Here is a 19,345-nt window from a genome sequence, read left to right as displayed (position 1 = left end):
TCTGAAAAGCCGCAGCAGATTCTGAAAGCCTTCAGGACTGACCCTGCTTCCTTTAGTTAGACTCGTTTCTCTTTTCAGACCTACTTAGTTTCATCCCCTGCATGTACGGAGGGTGTGTTTATTTTCTTTCAGTGAATCTTCCTGCAGTTATTAAGGTACACATCCTTCTTGTTCCACCTGTGCACAACAAAAACTTGTTTTCAAGTCACATCTTCTCTTGTAAGAAAGAGAAAAATCTAAGTTTAAGAGCAGCATCCTCAGGTATCACGATGATACTCTGTTTATGTAGTAAAATAGGACAGTATGTTTAAAAATTTTCAGAAGGTGATAGGCAGAAGTTTTTATGGAAATATTTTATTTGCTCGCAGGGCAAGATGTACATGAGTTTGTGGCTTCTTATGCTGTTGTTTTTATAGCATACTTATATCTAATAACAACTGTCTATTCCGAAGTTATTTAAAATGTAATAAAATTAGCGTCCTAATTTTAGGAATTAGTGCCTCAGTGACTACTAAGATTGTATAAGCCTTTGAAATCATGTGATACCGTAAAACCCTCATGTTTTCATCTCGACTTGAGAAGCTTCTTGAGGAGACCTTTTATTTTTATTTATTTTTCTTAAACTAAAACGGGACTCCAGGAGAGAGGATACTGTAGCCTTTTCCTAGCTGTGACTTCTAAACTGCTTTTTTCTCAGTCTTCAAATTACTCTGGCAAGGAGGCAGAGATGTTGGGAAGAGATAAGGTCAGTAGAACATCACCTTTTAAAATTCTCACCTGTCTTCATCCGTGAATGGGATAGTCCTGGGTGTAAGATGGTAAATGTGTTCTAGTAGTTTCCTCGGCTGCCTTGGCCACTGGTCTTATTATGCTTCTGGGAGATTTCTGGAGCCTCCATACTCTCATGTATGAAGTGGAGGTAAAAGCAATCTTAGTAATTTTTAAGAATCAGTTATATATGAAGATCAAAATGAGTATCAAAATTTAACCTAAGTCCTTCCATTCCAAAGTATGCAAAAAGTGTAAAAGGTACTTTTTTTAACCATTAGTATCTGAGAAAACCAATAATTCTCGGATACAGACTACAGAAATATTGTAGAAAAGTTTTTAAGTATGTTTTATTACCAGACTCATGACCATGATCATCCAGCAAGATATTTTGAGTGTCAGTTATATGAATTGTGTACTGTTTTAAATCTTGCTTGTTTTGAATTGTCTGGAAACACCCACATATGAATGGAAATTTCTAGTAGATAAATAGCTCTATTTAAAAATTATGTTTTGGTGTTAACCTATAAATTCAAATAAATATTAAAAGTCTTAAAACATGAACATCATTCGTTCAGCATCACCAAGGCAGAATGGTGCACAGCATAAAAAATTCAGTTACTTTTCACAATGTTGCCATAGTTTCCCAGCCAAGCAGAATGTACAAGCTGGGCCAGGATGCATATTAGGAATATTTAAAATTAGTGCCACATACCCTTGAGCTAGAAACAATCTGTTCTGTAATCAGAGAAGCACAATCAGAAAGAATATAGGAAAGGCTATTAATCGAATATTGAGAGAAGTGGAGAGAATTATTAGAATCTGGGAATTGCTCTTGACTGTTTAATGTATCAGAACATTGAATTAGTCTCATCATGTTTTAAAGATACCAACTGTCTTTCTTGGGTGTTTCTGTTGTGATGGGATCTGGTACAAGGACTGTAATGTGTGGAACTCAGATTTGTGTTAGACACTTCTAACCCCCCCTTTCTTTCTTTCTTTTTTTTTTTTTAAGATTTTATTTATTTGAGAGAGAGAGAGACAGAGATGGAGAGCACATGAGTGGGGAGGAGAGGGAGACACAGGCTCCCAGCTGAGCAAGGAGCCTTATGCAAGGCTCAATCCCAGCACTCTGGATTCAAGACCTGAGCCAAAGGCAGACACTTAACCGACTGAGCCACCCAAGCGCCCCTAACCCATTTAGCCTGATTTACATGCCTTCCATTCAATTCTGTGCTGTTTCAGTAGAAGTATTGCCAAAGTGGGGTAGGATATTAGTGTATGTATTCACCTATTCTGGTGATTATAGGGTAGGGAAGTTAGATCCTATACCTCTCTGCTACATTTCAGTTAGTTAGACCTTCCAAACAAAGGTACTAAACATGAAAGATCTGAAGCAATACAACATCAATATTAGGAAAATATTTTTTTCTTGTAAATACTAACTTGACTAGTTTGATTACATATAGACTAATACAGATTATATCATAGCCTGATCAGACAGTGCTAACTTGATTGAACCAAAGTCTAGCAAAAAAACAAAGACAATGCAACGTGGTATTTTAAGGTTTCCATACAGATTTGTGCGATTTTTTTTAAACTGAGGAAGAAATTGTTATTTAAACTCATGGATTGGAAAATTCTTTTAATAAGCATAGGTTACAATTCCAACTGCTCTGGATGCTTAATAATAGAAGAAGTAGGCATCTGTTTTCAGATGTGTGAAGAATGAAATGCTGTTCATTTCATGACTTAACTATAATTTTTTTCTGGTGTTATGCCATAGAGTAAAACTGTCCAGCCTCACTAGGATTTGGGGAGAGGAATCATGGGTCTCTTTCCTTGGAGAAAGATCTGTATATCTCTAATAGTTTTTGTCCCTTAAGTAGCAGTACTAAAGTTTTCATACATTTTTTATGGTCATGTTGAATCATGAAGGATTAATAGTATTAAGGATTCTATATTTTGCTTTTAATGAAATCCATTGTTATGCTCTCTATTAAATGTGGAAATGAAAAAAGTTCACCACTAGTAAAAAATCTAAGATGTTTCATTGCTTAAAAAATAATCTAATATACTTCTTTTAGTATAAATATAATTATTTGGGGATTAAAAATATTACATAATTGTTTATCTGAATTAACTTTTGGCTCTTACAATGCATTTAAAAATAAACTGCATTATAAAAGAGTAACTTTGAAACATAAAAGGGGAATTAAACAAATGAAGATAAAAACAAGTGTAATTTAAATGTTACTTCTAAGGAAAATTTATGTAGAACTGTGGTTTGCAATAATTGTTGACATATTCCCCTAAGTACTGTGTCTGTGATTTTTCATGGTATCAATCATTTAAAGCAATTTAGGTAATAACATTCTGACATGCATTTCTGCTATTTTATTTACACCATTTGCCTACATCATTGTAATGCAGTACCTTTCTGATTTGGTACAGTAAATGCACTCTGTAATATCTATTATGGCATGGTCAAAGGATAATTTATTGTCAAATAGAAAAATAGGTCAACACTAATGTCACTTGATGATCAACCCTCCCCCCCCAAGTTTAATAAAACATCTCACCAGTATGCATTCCAGTGCAGTGGTTGATATTTTATTAGGACTACCTGGCTATAGCAGTAGTGTAATTACTGAGCTGTCAGAGTGATAAGTGGGATTAATGGCAGCCTGATGCACTTTAGTCTGCAGAGCGCTTAGAGAATTGCAAGATGGTATTATTATCAAAGTCTGCCCATTCTGGCATATTCATGGCACCAAAGGAAAAAAAAAAGAATGCTACAATTCAGGTTTGCATTGCCCTGCCTCATTAACATCTGACATTTCCAACAGCTGTTATTTGTGAACTAGCTCAATAATAAAAAGGGAATTATTTGGTAAAGAGGCTTAATAACCACAACTAAACATCCTTACATTGTCAGTGCTGTTAAGTGAATCTGTTTGTGTTGAATTTAAGATTTCTCTAGAAGAACAGGGAAATACACTGTGTGTTAATTTGGCTCATTCATATCTGCTGACAATATAACTTTATTTTTTAATTGCCTTATTCAAGATGGGTGTTAGAAAAAAGAAAAGCAGAAAACTTGTGACTTCATTAGGGATAAGCAGAATCTATATGGTATAAATATATAGAGAGAATTGCAAGATGGTATATAATACGGAGATACATACACATATGTATACTTATACATACATATATACACACACACATACACAATGAAACAAATAAGTACATTTGTTGCTTTATTACTGTGAATTGCCAAATAATTTTAAAACTGTTGAAATGACTTTTTTAATGAATTAGAAGATATTTAAGATAGTGTATTATTTGCTAAATTTTTAGCTATTTTATTTTACTACATCACAGGACATCCTTTCAAATCACTAATGTTCAACATATTTATCCATGTGAAGATAACACATATAATATCACCTCATTTCAGCATCATAGACCAAATAGACCATGCATTATGCTCAGTTTGCACGGTTGTGCAATGTATGCTGCTGATTACACTTTCAAGAATTTCTTTTTGAACTCAGTGACAGTGTTTTAGGGGAAAAATCATGAGTATGAGAAGATAGGAATTCAACTAAATGACAGATATGACTCTAACAATGGCATTTAGAGAAATGTTAGGGGAGAGGTTTAATGACTACATTTCAGAGAGGACAATTGATTATGAAAAGCCTTCGGTACTCATTGTGTAAAATTTAATTTAGAGAGAAGGCTAAGGACACAAACCAGAGAAAAGAGATCAGATTTAAAAACAAGATATTAATTAGGTGCTGAGAAATTGGTTCAGACAATGACGAGGACTCTCCTACTCACAAAAGAATGACAAGGAGACCGGTATTGTTTTCTCAAGGAAATGAAGCAAGGTCTTTACACATGCAAGTAGATAGAAAATGAGCTAGCTAGTCACCTTTGTCACTGAGCAGTGTAGGATTCATTCTTAATGAAATTCTTGAGGCGCCCGGGTGGCTCAGTCCGCTAAAGCAGCTGCCTTCGGCTCGGATCGTGGTCCTGGGGTCTTGGAATCGAGCCCCACATCCAGCTCCCTGCTCAGCAGAGAGCCTGTTTCTCCCTCTCCATCTGCCTGCCACTCTGCCTACTTGTGCTCTCTCTCTCTCTCTCTCTCTCTGTCAAATAAATAAAATCTTAAAAAAAAAAATTCTTGGAGAATTCTGGTCTTCTGACAAATGTGGCAATGGTATATCTTAAGTTTTAGATCTCCAGCCTAATTCTTCTCTACTCCTGTTCTCACTGTGTGACCGACCAACCTGGATTAGTTTATGTACCTTGTCATGTTTTCCAGGCTTGGGCACATATTGGGTCATTCTCTTGAGTGACCTTGCACTCCAGATCCCATCGTTTTCCACTTCCCTCGTGCCCATTCATTCTTAAATCTTCCCTTTGAGTATTACTCTTTCCAATGAGCTTTCTCTGCCTCTCTCCCTCCAGCACTGCTGTTCCTCTTAAATGCTCCCTGAAGATGCTATTTTCACCCAAATTCACATTAACAACTACGGTTGTCTTTTATACATGTGAACTTCCTCCACACTGCAAGGTGCATGAGAGCAGGACCATGGTGGTCTTGTTTATCAGTTTTATATCCTCATATCCCATGTTCTGCCATGTAACAGGGGCTCATTAGATATTTATTAAGTGGATAAATAAATAACACACATTAATGTGCAAATTAAGGACCATTCTAGCCTGTGGTTTCAGTCCTGATGTAGTAATTAAAGAATTGTCATTCTTGCTGTGTGGATCCAACCATGTATATCAGATCACCTCAAAGGCTGACCCCCAAAAGATACGGATTCCCAGGCCAATAACTCAGACTCAGGTGGCGCTCCCCTGTGGAAACTGTGACATTTATCAACCTGGTTCTTAGACACACTAGAGTTTGAACCCATCTCTGGCCGGTTCTCCAGGAAGCAGATTTTGAAATGAGATTAGTACACAGGAAGTTTATTGGAGGATCAACCACATTTGTATAAGAGTGAAGGAATCAGGATTGGAAACAGGAAACAGGAAACAGACAGCCATAATAAAGGGTGCAGTGGGTCTCTGCAGACTTGTTCCCAAGTCTGGGCAAAGGTACTGGGCCTCTAACCTCTTCATTGACCTGTACTTGGAAGCAGCCTGCCATTGGAAAGAGGACATGACCTTGGTTTAGCCTGTTCTCTTTGGCTGAGGGCACAGCAGCAGGGGAATAAATGCTTCGTCTGGAAGGGGGTGGATCTCGGCTATGCATTGAAGTGTGTGCTACAAAGCCCAGTTGCCATGTGAATAGTTTGTAGGTTAAAGAACATCAGAAGATTGGAGGGAGGGGGAGATGATGGGAGGGAAGGAAGGAGGGAGAGAAGAAAGGTGGGAGACAAAGTAGGAGGGATGAGGAGAGGAAGAAGGATGTAACGCGTGGTAAAATGAGAGAGACTTTGCTTTTGTGTTCGTATAATAATTGTGGTGTAAAGGCATACAAAACTTTTATCCTAAAAGACTGCATTCTCTAAGCATTGTCAGTTTAGTTAGAGGTCAAAACAAGACTGGTTTAATAAATGAGTAAATGATGTATCTTAAATAAGTATGGTCCTCTTAATCTCTAGGAGGAACATGGAAAGGATGGGCAGTTAGCCTGAGTGGTGCTATTTTATGCATCTCAGAAGGTGTACAGAAAAATGAAACACAGATGCTCTGTGTTTCCTGCTTAACAAAAGATTTTATACCTAAAAATAGAGCACTATTTTATTTGTCCTTACTAGACACTAACTTTGAATGGGTATCGGGTACAGAATATATAGAATATTATATCAGTTACTTTATAGTTTCTTTAATCTGGTCATTTTATTCCTTAGGTGCCTGAAATGTGCAGATGCCCCCTGTCAGAAGAGCTGTCCAACCAATCTAGATATCAAATCATTCATCACAAGTATTGCAAACAAGGTAAATTCAGATTTAGCTCTGCAAATGAAAATAACAGCACTTGATCTTGGTATCTACCTAGTATGACCTGTGATTAAAGCATAAAGCTTGTTTTAGTAAATTTGGTGAAAGTGTTAAAGATATGGTTTCTATAGGCATGTAAAAATGTGGTACATTTTGTTAGTCTCTTCCAAGTTGTGATATAATTTTTAGAAAAATGCATATTCATTGTTTATTGAGTTAAAAATTAGTTTTTGTTGAAATTAATGATTTTTTAATCCAAGGCACTCACTTGAATAGATTGACTGTAGCTTAAGCTTGCTAAATGCTTAGATAGGAACTGTCATTGATTAACAAAACACATTTCAAATTTGTGAAATATTTTTGTTTTAAAATGTGTTTTGGTATTAAGTCTGGCACATTGAGACACATCAAGGAAATGGACTTTTCCCTGTTGCTAAACTTTAGTTAATTTGTTTAACATTTGGAATAAATCACAGAGACTAGATAAGAGTTATAACCAAAAAACACCCAAGACCAAAAAATAGACAACAGGCTTTTAAGAGCTTTTATATTCCTTTTTGAACAAAAGGAATTTTAATCTTTTTTTTTAAACTAATGTGAGAGTAAGCCCAGTTTTTCATTCACTAAGTGAATGTTCGATTGAATAATTAATTAATAGTGTCTTTTGTTTGTGAAAGGAGTATTGTGAGCTCTTTGCCAAGTGTCTGATGCTTTGGCAAATGGGCAAAAGCTGAAGGAAGTCTTCCCAAAAGGATGCAGAGAATCCTTCTTTTCACAGTGTTTGATGCTTATGTTCTAAAATGCTGTACAAATCCCATAAGTACTCCTTCAACAACCAGCTTTTTTATAAAGATCATTTCTCAATGTCAATTAATTAAAAAAACATTTCAGGAGAAAAATGGTACCTTTCTCTAGTTTTAGGATTTCAAAAGAATTAATGTTATTACTTAGGTGTATGGTATAGTATTAATCTACATGGAAATATTCATTAGGATTTTAAGTCTAGGTTAAATATTTAGATTGAAAACTTATTGTGAACCCAGGGAAAATTATTTATGAAAGAAAGCATCTGTCTTACAAGGTTGTGGTATAAACGAAATAATACTTGTATGCGACCAACATAGTCATTATTTAACAAATATTTTGTTGATGTGGAATTATTAATTTCCCTCTGCATTAAGTATGGTAATTATTATACAAGGGCTTACTATTTTTGTAGCTTTTATTATTTATTGAGTAGCTTCTATGTACCAAACGCAGTGACATGTATTGGGTTCCTGCTATGGCCCTGCCTTTTAAGAGTTCATAATTTATGAGCAAAAACAGATACATTAAAAAAAAAAAAAAAAAGAACACCTTAACCATATTGGTTGTGGCTGGTGCTGCAAATTGTGCAATCCAGGAAGAGTATTCAGCATGGGCAAAGGCAGCAATGTGAGTGTGTATGTGACAAGTTTGGGCAAATATAATAACTCCAGTGTGGCTAGGGTAGGGCCTAGATTACAGAAAAAAAAAGTGATGGGAAAGAAACAAAGCAATTAGACTGGGATTCAGTTGTGAAAATATTGTCATTCTATGCTCAATATTTGAGACTTAATCCCATGCATAGTAAAAAAATCACCAATGCTTTATATTTGTTTTCTAATTAAGATGTGTTCTAGTTTAGAAGGGACCTCATTTATTAACTTTATATTATCCCAAACATCTATCATCACAAGACCTTTGTCTTATATGTGGAAATAAATAAATCATGTGAAACTTACATGTGAAGTCTTTTTTGTTTAATAATTACTTCATACAAATGGAATGAAACCAAATGTCCGAAGTTTGAAGGCTGAAGTGTTTTGGCTAAAATTATTTCCATGGTAGCACTCTTGAGTTCAAGCATGAGAAGATATTACAGTTATGATCCATGCTAGCTAAATGTCCCCTAGATATTCCAAAATTCAGTGGTGATATTGTAATTCTAATTAGTAGTATACCCCATTCATTCAAGGTCTATACAAATTTATAGGAAAAAAAAAAAAGACCTAAAGGGAATAATGGTATTCTTTGAGAAGTTTATAAAATGTCTAAGCAAGATCAGAATCATCTCTATTTTAGGAAAACTTTGTTTCATTAATTTGTCTGTATTCTTTACTGCCTAATGAAGTGTTCTGCTTAGCTATATATTTAAACGGATTTTGATATGAAGAGAAGATATTTGGAGACATTTAATTGAAAATGTGATCTTTTGCCAGGCATTTAGGGAACTCTATCGTTAAGTAGTGTTTTGTTGAAGAATCACTGAAGTAATCATAAAAGGTCAGAGATTCTTGTTCTTTAAAGCCTGCAGCTTTTTAGATATTTACCAGCTGTGTACAATGTGGGCTGTCCCACATTGCTCTGCCATTGGACCTCAACCCAGGAGGGGGATTCTTTCCAGGTTGAGAGGGTAATTGAATCGCTGGACTCAATGAGCCTTGTGCCTCTTTGAGAAAAGGATGTCACTTGTATTGTATTGTGTTAGGTTTCTGTGATTCAGGGAGTTTAGGCCAATACTTCCATTCTTTATTTTCTTACAAACTGGATTACAGCTCTAGTTTTCAAAGGTACACTCAATTCTATTGTACCTCCTCAGTCAGTTTTTCTCTGTTTCGTACATGCAGGCTGTTGTTTGCAATTGTATCTCCCAATCGGAAGTACACGTTTCAGAGTCATCAAACTGTGACTACTGGGTTATGTTTCTTGATAGCTTTCCTTTGGGGAAAAAATAAAAAACATTACTTTATATCAGAATGCGTGAGGTTGATCTATAAATGTAGTGAAAAAGAATGACTGTTCAAAATGTTCCTTCGTTTCATGATGCTTTATTTTAAACAATAGAGATACTTTCTCTTTACAAAAGTTTCTATCAAATTGTAAAGCATTGATTTTTCCATTGATTTGTATATTATATAGAATCCGTGTGCCCAGATTTGTGTGGCTTTTATACCTAAATAACTAAATTTAATAATACACATTAGAGGAAAGCTGACTGAATGACTCAATGTAAAGCTCTTCTTTATGATAGATCCCCACCAAAAGGATGAGAAGTCAGGGGAGAAACAAAAATGTCACTAGCAGAATTCATTTGATAACCATTGACAACAATATTTTTATTTAAAAGAAGTCATCTTGATATATGTGCATGTGTATATGTGTATGTTTGTACACATATATACACACACATACATATTCCCGATAAAGTGCTACAAAGCAGAAGTGCAATCAATAGATTTACTTCATCCTCCTTTTGGGTTTGCTTTTCAATTACAATGGGTAAGTGGTTTAATACCTTTTTCAAGTAAAATGTTGATCATTTCCAGAATAATTTCCTAAAAACATAGCTCTAATTATATCACTGCTTTATTAAAAAAATGTCAGTGCCTTCCCAATGCCTAGAAACCAATGTCCAAATACATAGGCTATTATGTAAGCCTACTGAGTTTTCTCCCACTATCATGACAGAGAAATAAGGAGATGAAAAAAAATTAGGAAGCCCACAACTTATTACCCAATAGTATTTGAAAATATGAATATTTCAGATATGTAAAATAAAAAGGTAGTGATAAGATTTCTTTTGGATCGCAAGGCTAGTTTCCTCACTTGTTTTGCTAAGGGATAACTAAGAGTACTTCTGTCCTTTCTAAGAGGACTGTCAGAAACTTACCTCCCTTCTGCCATAAAATGGTGCTCAAGAGAACACAGCTTTTAAAAACTCTGTTATGCGTTTAGAGGGTAAACAAGTAGAGTTGAATGCCATTTGGCTTAAATAAATAGTTCTGAATTCATGTGTTAATTTCATTTATAGTTGAGATGCCAATATTTGAGTAATGTGAAAAATGTTTTATTCTAGGACTGAGTGAATTCAAATTTTCACAGCTATTTTATAATATGGGTCTGTGTCATTTAGGGTGTTAATCTGAGTGGGTATTCTGGTAGAGAGTAAAGTACTATACTTCAAATTAGCTCATCACTAAATCATAAAATACTGTTTTCTATTTTATCCTTTTAAAACTTGATAAGATAGTATTGTTATGCTTTATTAGTCAATATTGGATTAGCTTTATCCACATTTTTGCCAATTTTCATTTTTTTTTCCTTTTCTTATCTTTTTTTCATTTTGAAGTTGCCATGGGAAAGTGGGTTACTTTTGCTTGTACTGATGTTATTGGAAAATTAATAGAAACCTAATTATTGCTCATTGGAGTGTTATATTTCTTTGGAGGAGAGCTGTTTTAAAGATCTTTTTATCTTTAGTGTTCAACTGAACAGTGATTTACTTAAGTTTGTATTTTTTTTTAAGATTTTATTTATTTATTTGAGAGAGTGAGTGAGAGAGCACATGAGCAGGTGCAGAGGGAGAAGAAGGGGGAGAAGCCAACTCTGTTGCTGAGCAGGGAGCCTGACGTGGGGCTCGATCTTAGGACCCTGGGATCATGATCTGAGTCAAAAGCAGGTGTTTAACCAGACTGAGTCACCCAGGTACCCCTAAGTTTGGATCTCTTTTTGTTTATCCTGCTTAGTTTTCACTGGGGTTCTTGAATCTGTGACTTTCATCATTTGGGGGAATTTCTCATTGACTCTATCATCTCCTATGGAGCTCCTATTAGATATATGTTAAACCTTTTTACTTTATTCTCCATGAGTGTTATCTTTTTTGTTTTTTGTATTTTTAAAAACTCTGCTAGCTTTTAATTCATTTTCCAAGCCTGTCCTTAAATAATATAAAAATACTCATTTTCATACTCTGGGAGTTCTACTAAAGATTCTCTCTGTCTGATTATACTGTTGGTAGTGTCTAGGGCTTCCACTGATTGTGCTTTGTTTCTTCATATGTTTATTTATTTACTTATTTACTCACACTGCTTTTCTTTGAAGCTTTATATGTAGAAATTCTGTGGGGAGTGCGATGAATACATTTTTCCTTACAAGGGATTTATATCTGCTATGTTCTCAGAGGACCTGAAAATGGGATCCAATATTCACCTGGTTTAGCAAATGCCTTTAAGATGATTCCACTTATTTTTCTGTCTTATTGCCTTGTCATTTTCAGTCTTGGACATGACAGCTCATGAATGTATTCATGATGGCTTTTTAAAAATATTTTACCTATAATTTTACCTTTTTAAATCTACTCTTGTAGCAGATAATTATTTCTCAATACATGGAAAAGTGCAATAATTATTTAAGATCTAATGGGTAGATTGATTGAAACCCAGATTAGTAAATACTGAAATAATTGGGAAGCTATATGAAAGAAAGAAACCTTTGAAAAATAAGACAAAAAGAGATTTGCCACATCAGATCTTAAACTCACTGTAAAGCTTCTATAATCAACATGTAGTGTTGGTACAGGCATACACATTTTCTGGAGCAGATGAAAGTCTGTAAAAAGAAACAAGTAAATATGAGAACATAATATGTAATGAAGAGTGCATTTCAATTCAGTGGAAACTGATGGGTTCTTTGAAAAATCATTCAGGTATAATTTTGAAATTACTTTTAGAACCCCCCATTAGGCCATGTAACATAAATTTTAAATGGATTAACTTTTAAATATTAAAAAAATTAAAAAATATTTTGGAAGCTATAAATTATCTGAGAACAAATTTTACTACACACATTTTTAAATAAAAGCTAACCCAACTTGAAACAAAGTGATTTTTTTTTTTTACTGTGCATTAACTTATGTTATCAAAGTGTTCCTGGATATTTAAATAATAACCTAATCCAGTATACACATAGGCAAATGTCATAAATGTTACATAAGAGGTATACACAAACGATTAATAACCTTATTAGAGATGTCTTACTTCCATATTAGCTGGAAATGTGTAAATCAAAGGACGGGATACCACTTTTCTCTCATCAGATTGTTGAAGTTAAGAAGTTTAATAACCTCCTAAAGCTGAAAGGAAACAATAAGCATCACACAGTAGAAATATATTTGTAAATTACAAATATCTATACCATTGTGCCAACAGTGCTTTATTATGTGCTCTTCCTAGAAAAATAAAATTATCACCATGTAATGGTATAGGTACACAATATTTTATTATAGCAATTGTAGCATCATTTGAAGTAGCCAATACCTGAGACAGCCTAGTGCCCATCATTACGAAAATTGCTTAGTCTATTTATTTTATGTATTATATATTATTTATTATATTTTAATATTTATTATGTTTAATATTTTGTGTTTATGTATAATATGTTTATGTTTATATTATGTATAATATTTATTTACATTTAATATTTATATTATGGAATGTTGTGAGACTATTCTTAAAAATATATTATTATTATATTTATTGACCTAGAGGGATATCTCTATTAAGTGAAAAAAAGTAAGTTGCATATTAATATGAATAACATATTATCTTTAGAAAAAATCCAATTTATATATAAGGAAACATGGCATAGAAGGATATAATTTAACTTTGGTTTCCTCAGTTGGTTGAGGTTGAAGGAGGGTGAAGAGAAGTTATTAACATTTTTCTTAGAAATCTCCATATTACTATACTTCTACAATGAGTATGTATATTTTTAAATAAAAATAATAAGTTAAAGTCACTAGTAACATAATATAATAAAGTAGAGAGGTTAAAGTTTTTATTTTGGTGTAAAGAGTGAAAAATCCAGGCTTTCTTTTTTTTCTCTAAATGACTAATAATTTCAAATCTGCTGAATAATATAGTTTTCCACTGTCTTAAAATGCCACATTTATCATATATTTAATTTCATATTTATTTAGGTACATTTTCAACCCTCTATTTGTCCTACCAATCTATCTTTGACAGAACCAAGGTGTTTTAATTACTGTACTGGGTAATATACCTTATCATTGACTGAAGCCATTTCCCTGATAGTATATTAATTTTCAGAATATCCTTTTTTTTTAAGATTTTATTTATTTGGCAGAGAGAGACACAGCGAGAAAGGGAACACAAGCAGGGGGAGTGGGAGAGGGAGAAGCAGTCTTCCTGCTGAACAGGGAGCCCGATGCAGGGCTCAATCCCAGGACCCTGGGATCATGACCTGAGCGGAAGGCAGATGCTTAACAACCGAGCCATCCAGGCAGCCCCAGAATATCCTAACTTTTGTCTGCATATAACACTAAAATGAGAAAAAGCTCTACAAAATAATTATTGAACACCATGTTCAGACTATAATAAAATATTAATTTAAAATTATTAAGGCAAATGTGTGCCCATTTCTCCTCATTCATTTATCAATTGATATAACATTAACTGAATATTCCAGAATTCATTCGTTAATTTTAATATATAACTTCCTTGTGTTGAATCTGGCAAATGATAGGATACTAAATTTACTAGTGTTAAAGGACTGGAATATTATTTTCAAAATGTCCCATCTTCTTTAATGTATTCTGCTGAAAAAGATAAATAGATGTTACATTGTCTATTGAATCATTAATGCTTATGCAAAATCTGTCTTGTTTCTGTTTTGTAATATATATCTTTGGGCCTTTAAAAGGTTACAATTTTGCTTCTAATCACAGCTAATACAATGTGTAATAGTAACAGCTTTTCTTCATATTTGTTTCGAAAGATGAACATTTAGTTCTGGAAAACCTTCTGTAACTCAAAGCACTGTTTAGTCAATTTATTACAAAATGTAAGTGATATAAAACCTAAAAGTAATGTCAGTATAACTAAATGATAAAGATTTCCATTGTACAACTTAAGCCAATTTTATATGAAACAGGTAATACCATATTGTTTGTGGTTGTATGTTATGTGTGGACACATTTAAATATATGCCTTTGTTAATATTTTTTAGAACTTAAATTAAAAAATAGAACAGTTACAATCTAGTTTTATATATGTATGTGTAAATTAAACTGGAGTCACAACTTTTTTCTTTAGTGTAATCAAGACAAAGGAAAATCTGTATAAACACATAAGAAGATACTGGTTAGAATATTTTTTAATATTAATAGGTAAAAATAAACATAACAGAACCTAGATGAATGGAATTTTAATTTATCTGGCTATCTCATTGTATAGAAAGGAAATTCAAAACCCATCAAGGCTAAGTGATTTATCCCAGATCCCATAACTACTTGATAGAATAACTAAATATTCTTGATTTTTTTTCTAGTGTGCTTTTGTCCACATCAGTCTACACAATCTGTATGAATAATGTATGTATATTATGAGTCATTATTAAAATATAAAGTATATAAATATAAATGTAAAATATATATGTAAAATAGAAAATACAGGACATAAAATATGGAGGATATTATATTCATATATACATATAAGCAACATATTTTCTATCATGACAATTTTGTAAGTGCTATTAACATCTTAAATGGTAGGTAAAATGTATAACACAGTAGACTTCATTGTTTAAAATGTTTTTTATTTAAATTCAATTAAGTTAACATTTACTGTATTATTAGTTTCAGGGGTAGAATTCAGTGATTCATCAGTTGCATATAACAGCCAGTGCTCATTATATCAAATGCCCTCCGTAATGCCCTTTACCTGATTATCCCATCCCCACCCCCCCACCTCCCCTCCAGAAACAGCAAACTTCATCTTAAGGAAATTTGGGTTTAGTTTTCTGAAAACTGGTAAATTGAAAAATGTAGGTAAATTATTACAATCAAAACTAGTTTTACTTTTGAAAGTAATAATGGGTTTAAATTAATGTACTTGGAATGGAGAGTTTTCTCATAAATTTATTTGTACCCATTGTACAAATAGTGGCTGATAGCCGGTTTTATGAGCCACAATATAATAATGCAGTATGGTAGACACTGAAGCACCATGTCAATTAAGAAATCTCACATTCTTGTCAGTGAAGAGCAAACCCTCACAAAACAATGACTTTATTCTGTTTGAAAAGAAGAAAACAGGAGTGTTATAGTCTAGTTCTAATAGCATAAATAGTGAAATTTTGCCTTTATTACTAATTACCTTATACATATAATTTTTTACAACAGTCACTGGATTTGTTGTTTTAAATCTTGTTCGAGATAAAGTTATTTAGTTACTTTTCTTTGTAAAGTTTTTGCTTCTTTCTTGCTGTCTTTCTTATTGTGCTTCCTAACATGAATTTTCTTTAATAAACTTTAAAATCTTAAACCTTAGGTTTAACATTATAAGAAAACCTTTTTTAGCTAGAAAAAGCCTAGGGGGAATGGGGTGCAGACTTAAATTTATTAAGTCTGTTCTATGTTGTATAATGTACTAGGCATGCTATCTGTGTCAAATTAAAAAAATACTTAGTGTAAATATGATGAGTTAAGAAGGAATTTTGATCTGCATTTTTCAAGTAATGAAACTGAGGTTAAGAGATACTAAATTTTATCCCAGTATAATATAAGCAGAATTAAATTCAGAAGCCTGTGTGCACGCACCTGTGTGTACCTTCACAAGCATCTCAAGGTCAGATAAAAAAAATTTATTTTCTACAAGAATAATTCTTTCCTTACACATTCATAGTTCTAAAAGTCTAATCATATCATGCAAAACTTTTCTAAAATTCAGTATGTCTGAGATACGAAGGGAAGGTTTTCAGAGTAAAACCAGGCAAACCTATTCTATACCCCTTTGTCCCCAGAAGAGTGAATACTGGGAGGGCAGGGTTTTTTTGTGGGTTCTGTTAACGATAGGTTCCCACTCTCCTTTGCCAAATATATGAAGACCATTGGATTGTTCACTGAGAAGATGGTGATAGCTTGACAGTGTTCCCTGTGCTTATACTTTCTGTATGTACTATTAGGGACATTTTCTATTAGATTAATGTACATTAGCACACTCATCGTTAGACAACTCCATCTAGAAGTATAAGTAATGTTAATTCACCCTTCTCACACTTGCAAACTTACTGAACTTTCCCAAGTATTTTTTAAATGCAGCAGATTGGAGTTTATCTTGGAAGGATGCTTCCATCTGTGAAAACTCTCATTGGAAAAAGCAAGAACACTTTAAAATAAATCCACCAGCTGTTTTGATAATGTTGTGGTGATATGAAGGTCTGAATATGATAGGACTATTGGTTAAATTCGTTATAACATATCAGATGATAACTGGTTTGTGAGTTTTTCATGTTTCTTGATAATGACTTAAAAACCATTAAATTGTAGAGAGATGACATTAATGCAATTTCAAGTTATAACTTTAAAAATAAAAGGCAAAGAATCAAAGTTAAGGTTGTCTTAAAATTAACCCACACAAATGGCACATGTTGTAGCTTTGAACAAGCTTTTAAAAACCCCAATGGGTAATAGAAAATTCAACACCTGAAAAATATGGGTAAGTTAATGGACTAGAGAACATTCAATGCATGTTCTTTTGTGTTGATATAAAAAAAAAAATATCAAACATCAATTTGTGTTTTAGATTTTTGCTTAAAGGAGTAAAAGTCCTCGTAAAACAAATCTGTGCACAAAAGATCAGATATTTAATTTTTATCCCTCCCAAAATAACCCTGTACATTTTTCTTCACACAAAAGAAGACTAAAATACTTGTGAATGATTGAATAAAGTGAAGAAACTAGGTGAAGTGATTGTGTATTTTCTAGAAGGAGACTACTGGGGTATCTTTAAAGTACCCTTCTAAATTTAAATTTTATAGCCTTTGCTTTTAGAAAGGTTTAGAAGCTCACAGAATAGGAGTCAAACCTCTTGTTTAGAAGGAGAACTCAAGAAATCTCTCCACTTACTATGAGAGAAAAAAAATTGATATTGATCTTGACTTTCTTGATGGGAACAGCTGAGGAGGTGTTCCTTTTCTAATGGGTTTCTGAATGTTTTTGACTCTGAACACCCAGCTTCCTACACAGTAGAGTTATCTACCATTTGTTCAAAGTTATTTGTGAGAGGAAGAGTACAAAGGTGATTTCTGAATCATTGCTTGATGTTGGCTCAGACCATTTTCAAAACCATGTTTGTGTATTCTGATACATGCTAATGCATTCCTTTTTTATGTATCATCATGTCTTCTTCACTTTCCCTGTTTTTTCCACTCTCCTGAGAGTTTCCACAGCCTTTATACAACAATCTTCCCAATTAGTCCTTTAATACTAGCACCTTTTATTAAAAAGCTTCAATTAGATACTAAACCCTTAGATTGGAAGTGAAATTTTTCCATAATTTGTTCCAAGCACATTAAAAATATATCTTCTAATCATCATTTCCTGAATGAATCTGTGACCATCTCAACATAATAAAGACCTTTTTTGAAAAACCCACAGCTAGCATCATACTCAGTGGAGAAAAACAGAACTTGTCCCCTAAGGTCAGGAACAACGCAAGGATGTCCACTCTCACCACTTTTATTCAACATAGTACTGGAAGTCCTAGCCACAGAAATCAGACAAGAAAAAGGAATAAAGGCATCCACATTGGTAAGGAAGAAGTCAAACTTTCACTATTTGCAGATGACAATCTGCACATATTATTTTTTATTTCTAAATAATATCATTATATGGACATACTACTTTTTTAGCTCTTCATCAGAAATGGGCATTTAGGTTGTTTCTACATTTTAGCTATTAGGAGTACACTACTTTGAACATTATTGTATGAGATTTTACACGGACATATATTGTAGATTTTTTGGGGTGTACACTAAAGAGTGGAATTGCTGAATCATATGATAACTCTATTTTTACCCCTATGAGCAACCGCCAAACTGTTTTTCAAAGTACCAACACCATTTTTCAATCCCATCAGCAAGATATGATTGTTCCAATTTCTCCACATCCTTGTCAACATTTTTTATTGTATGTCTTTTTTTAACTTAAAAAATTGTTTATTTTTAAAATTTTTTTTTAAATTTTTCTTCACATTTTTCTTTTAAAGTTTTTATTTAAGTTCTAGTTAGTTAATATACAGTGTAATATTGGTCTCAGGAGTAGAATCATAGTGACTCACCACTTACGTATAAGATCCAGTGCTCATCTCAACAAGTGTCCTCCTTAGTACCCATCGCCCATTTAGCCCTTCTTCTGCCCACCTCCCTCAGTTTGTTCTCTGTAATTAAGAGTTTCTTATGGTTTGCTTCGTCTCTTGCTTTCGTTTTTCTTTTTCTCCTTTGTTCATCCGTTTTCTTTTTTTTAATCTGTTTTATTTCTTAAATTCCACATATGAGTGAAATTATAGGGTATCTGTCTTTCTCTGACTTATTTTGCTTAGTGTAATACACTCTAGCTCCCTCCACATCGTTGCAAATGGCAAGATTTCATTGTTTTTGATGGCTGAATAATATTCTGTTGTATATATTATTATGTCTTTTTCACTGTAGCCAGCCAAATAGGTTAAGAATTGGTATCTCATTATTTTGACTAGCATTTCTCTGATAGCTAATAATGTTTAGCAACACTTATGCTTATTGGCCATTTGTATGTTTTTGGAGAAATGTTCATACTAATCCATTGCTCATTTTTTAGTGAGTTATATTGTCTTTTTTGTTAGTGAGTTCTAAGTCATCTTCATATATTTTATATGAAAATTTCTTACCATATATAATCTTTTCCTGTTCTGTGGGTTGCCTTTTAACTTCCTTGGTGGTGTTCTTTGTAGCACAAAAGCTTTTAATTCTG

At 33.3% G+C, this 19,345-nt stretch overlaps 1 protein-coding gene across 3 annotated transcripts in view; it reads left to right on the top strand.

The window, feature by feature from the left end:
- The window catches only part of DPYD (dihydropyrimidine dehydrogenase), a 795,521-nt gene that overhangs the window by 168,724 nt on the left and 607,452 nt on the right, over nucleotides 1–19,345 (top strand). For all 3 annotated transcript variants that reach the window (XM_027618372.2, XM_027618382.1, XM_027618392.1), the window contains exon 4: nucleotides 6,648–6,735. In XM_027618372.2, coding sequence (XP_027474173.1) covers nucleotides 6,648–6,735 — 88 coding nt within the window. The remainder of the gene's footprint in view (nucleotides 1–6,647; nucleotides 6,736–19,345) is intronic.

Source organism: Zalophus californianus, chromosome 4 (assembly GCF_009762305.2).
Source record: "Zalophus californianus isolate mZalCal1 chromosome 4, mZalCal1.pri.v2, whole genome shotgun sequence".
NCBI classification, from domain to species: Eukaryota; Metazoa; Chordata; class Mammalia; order Carnivora; family Otariidae; genus Zalophus; species Zalophus californianus.
Note: the sequence above shows the minus strand (reverse complement) of the source record. Positions and strands in the feature narration are given on the sequence as shown.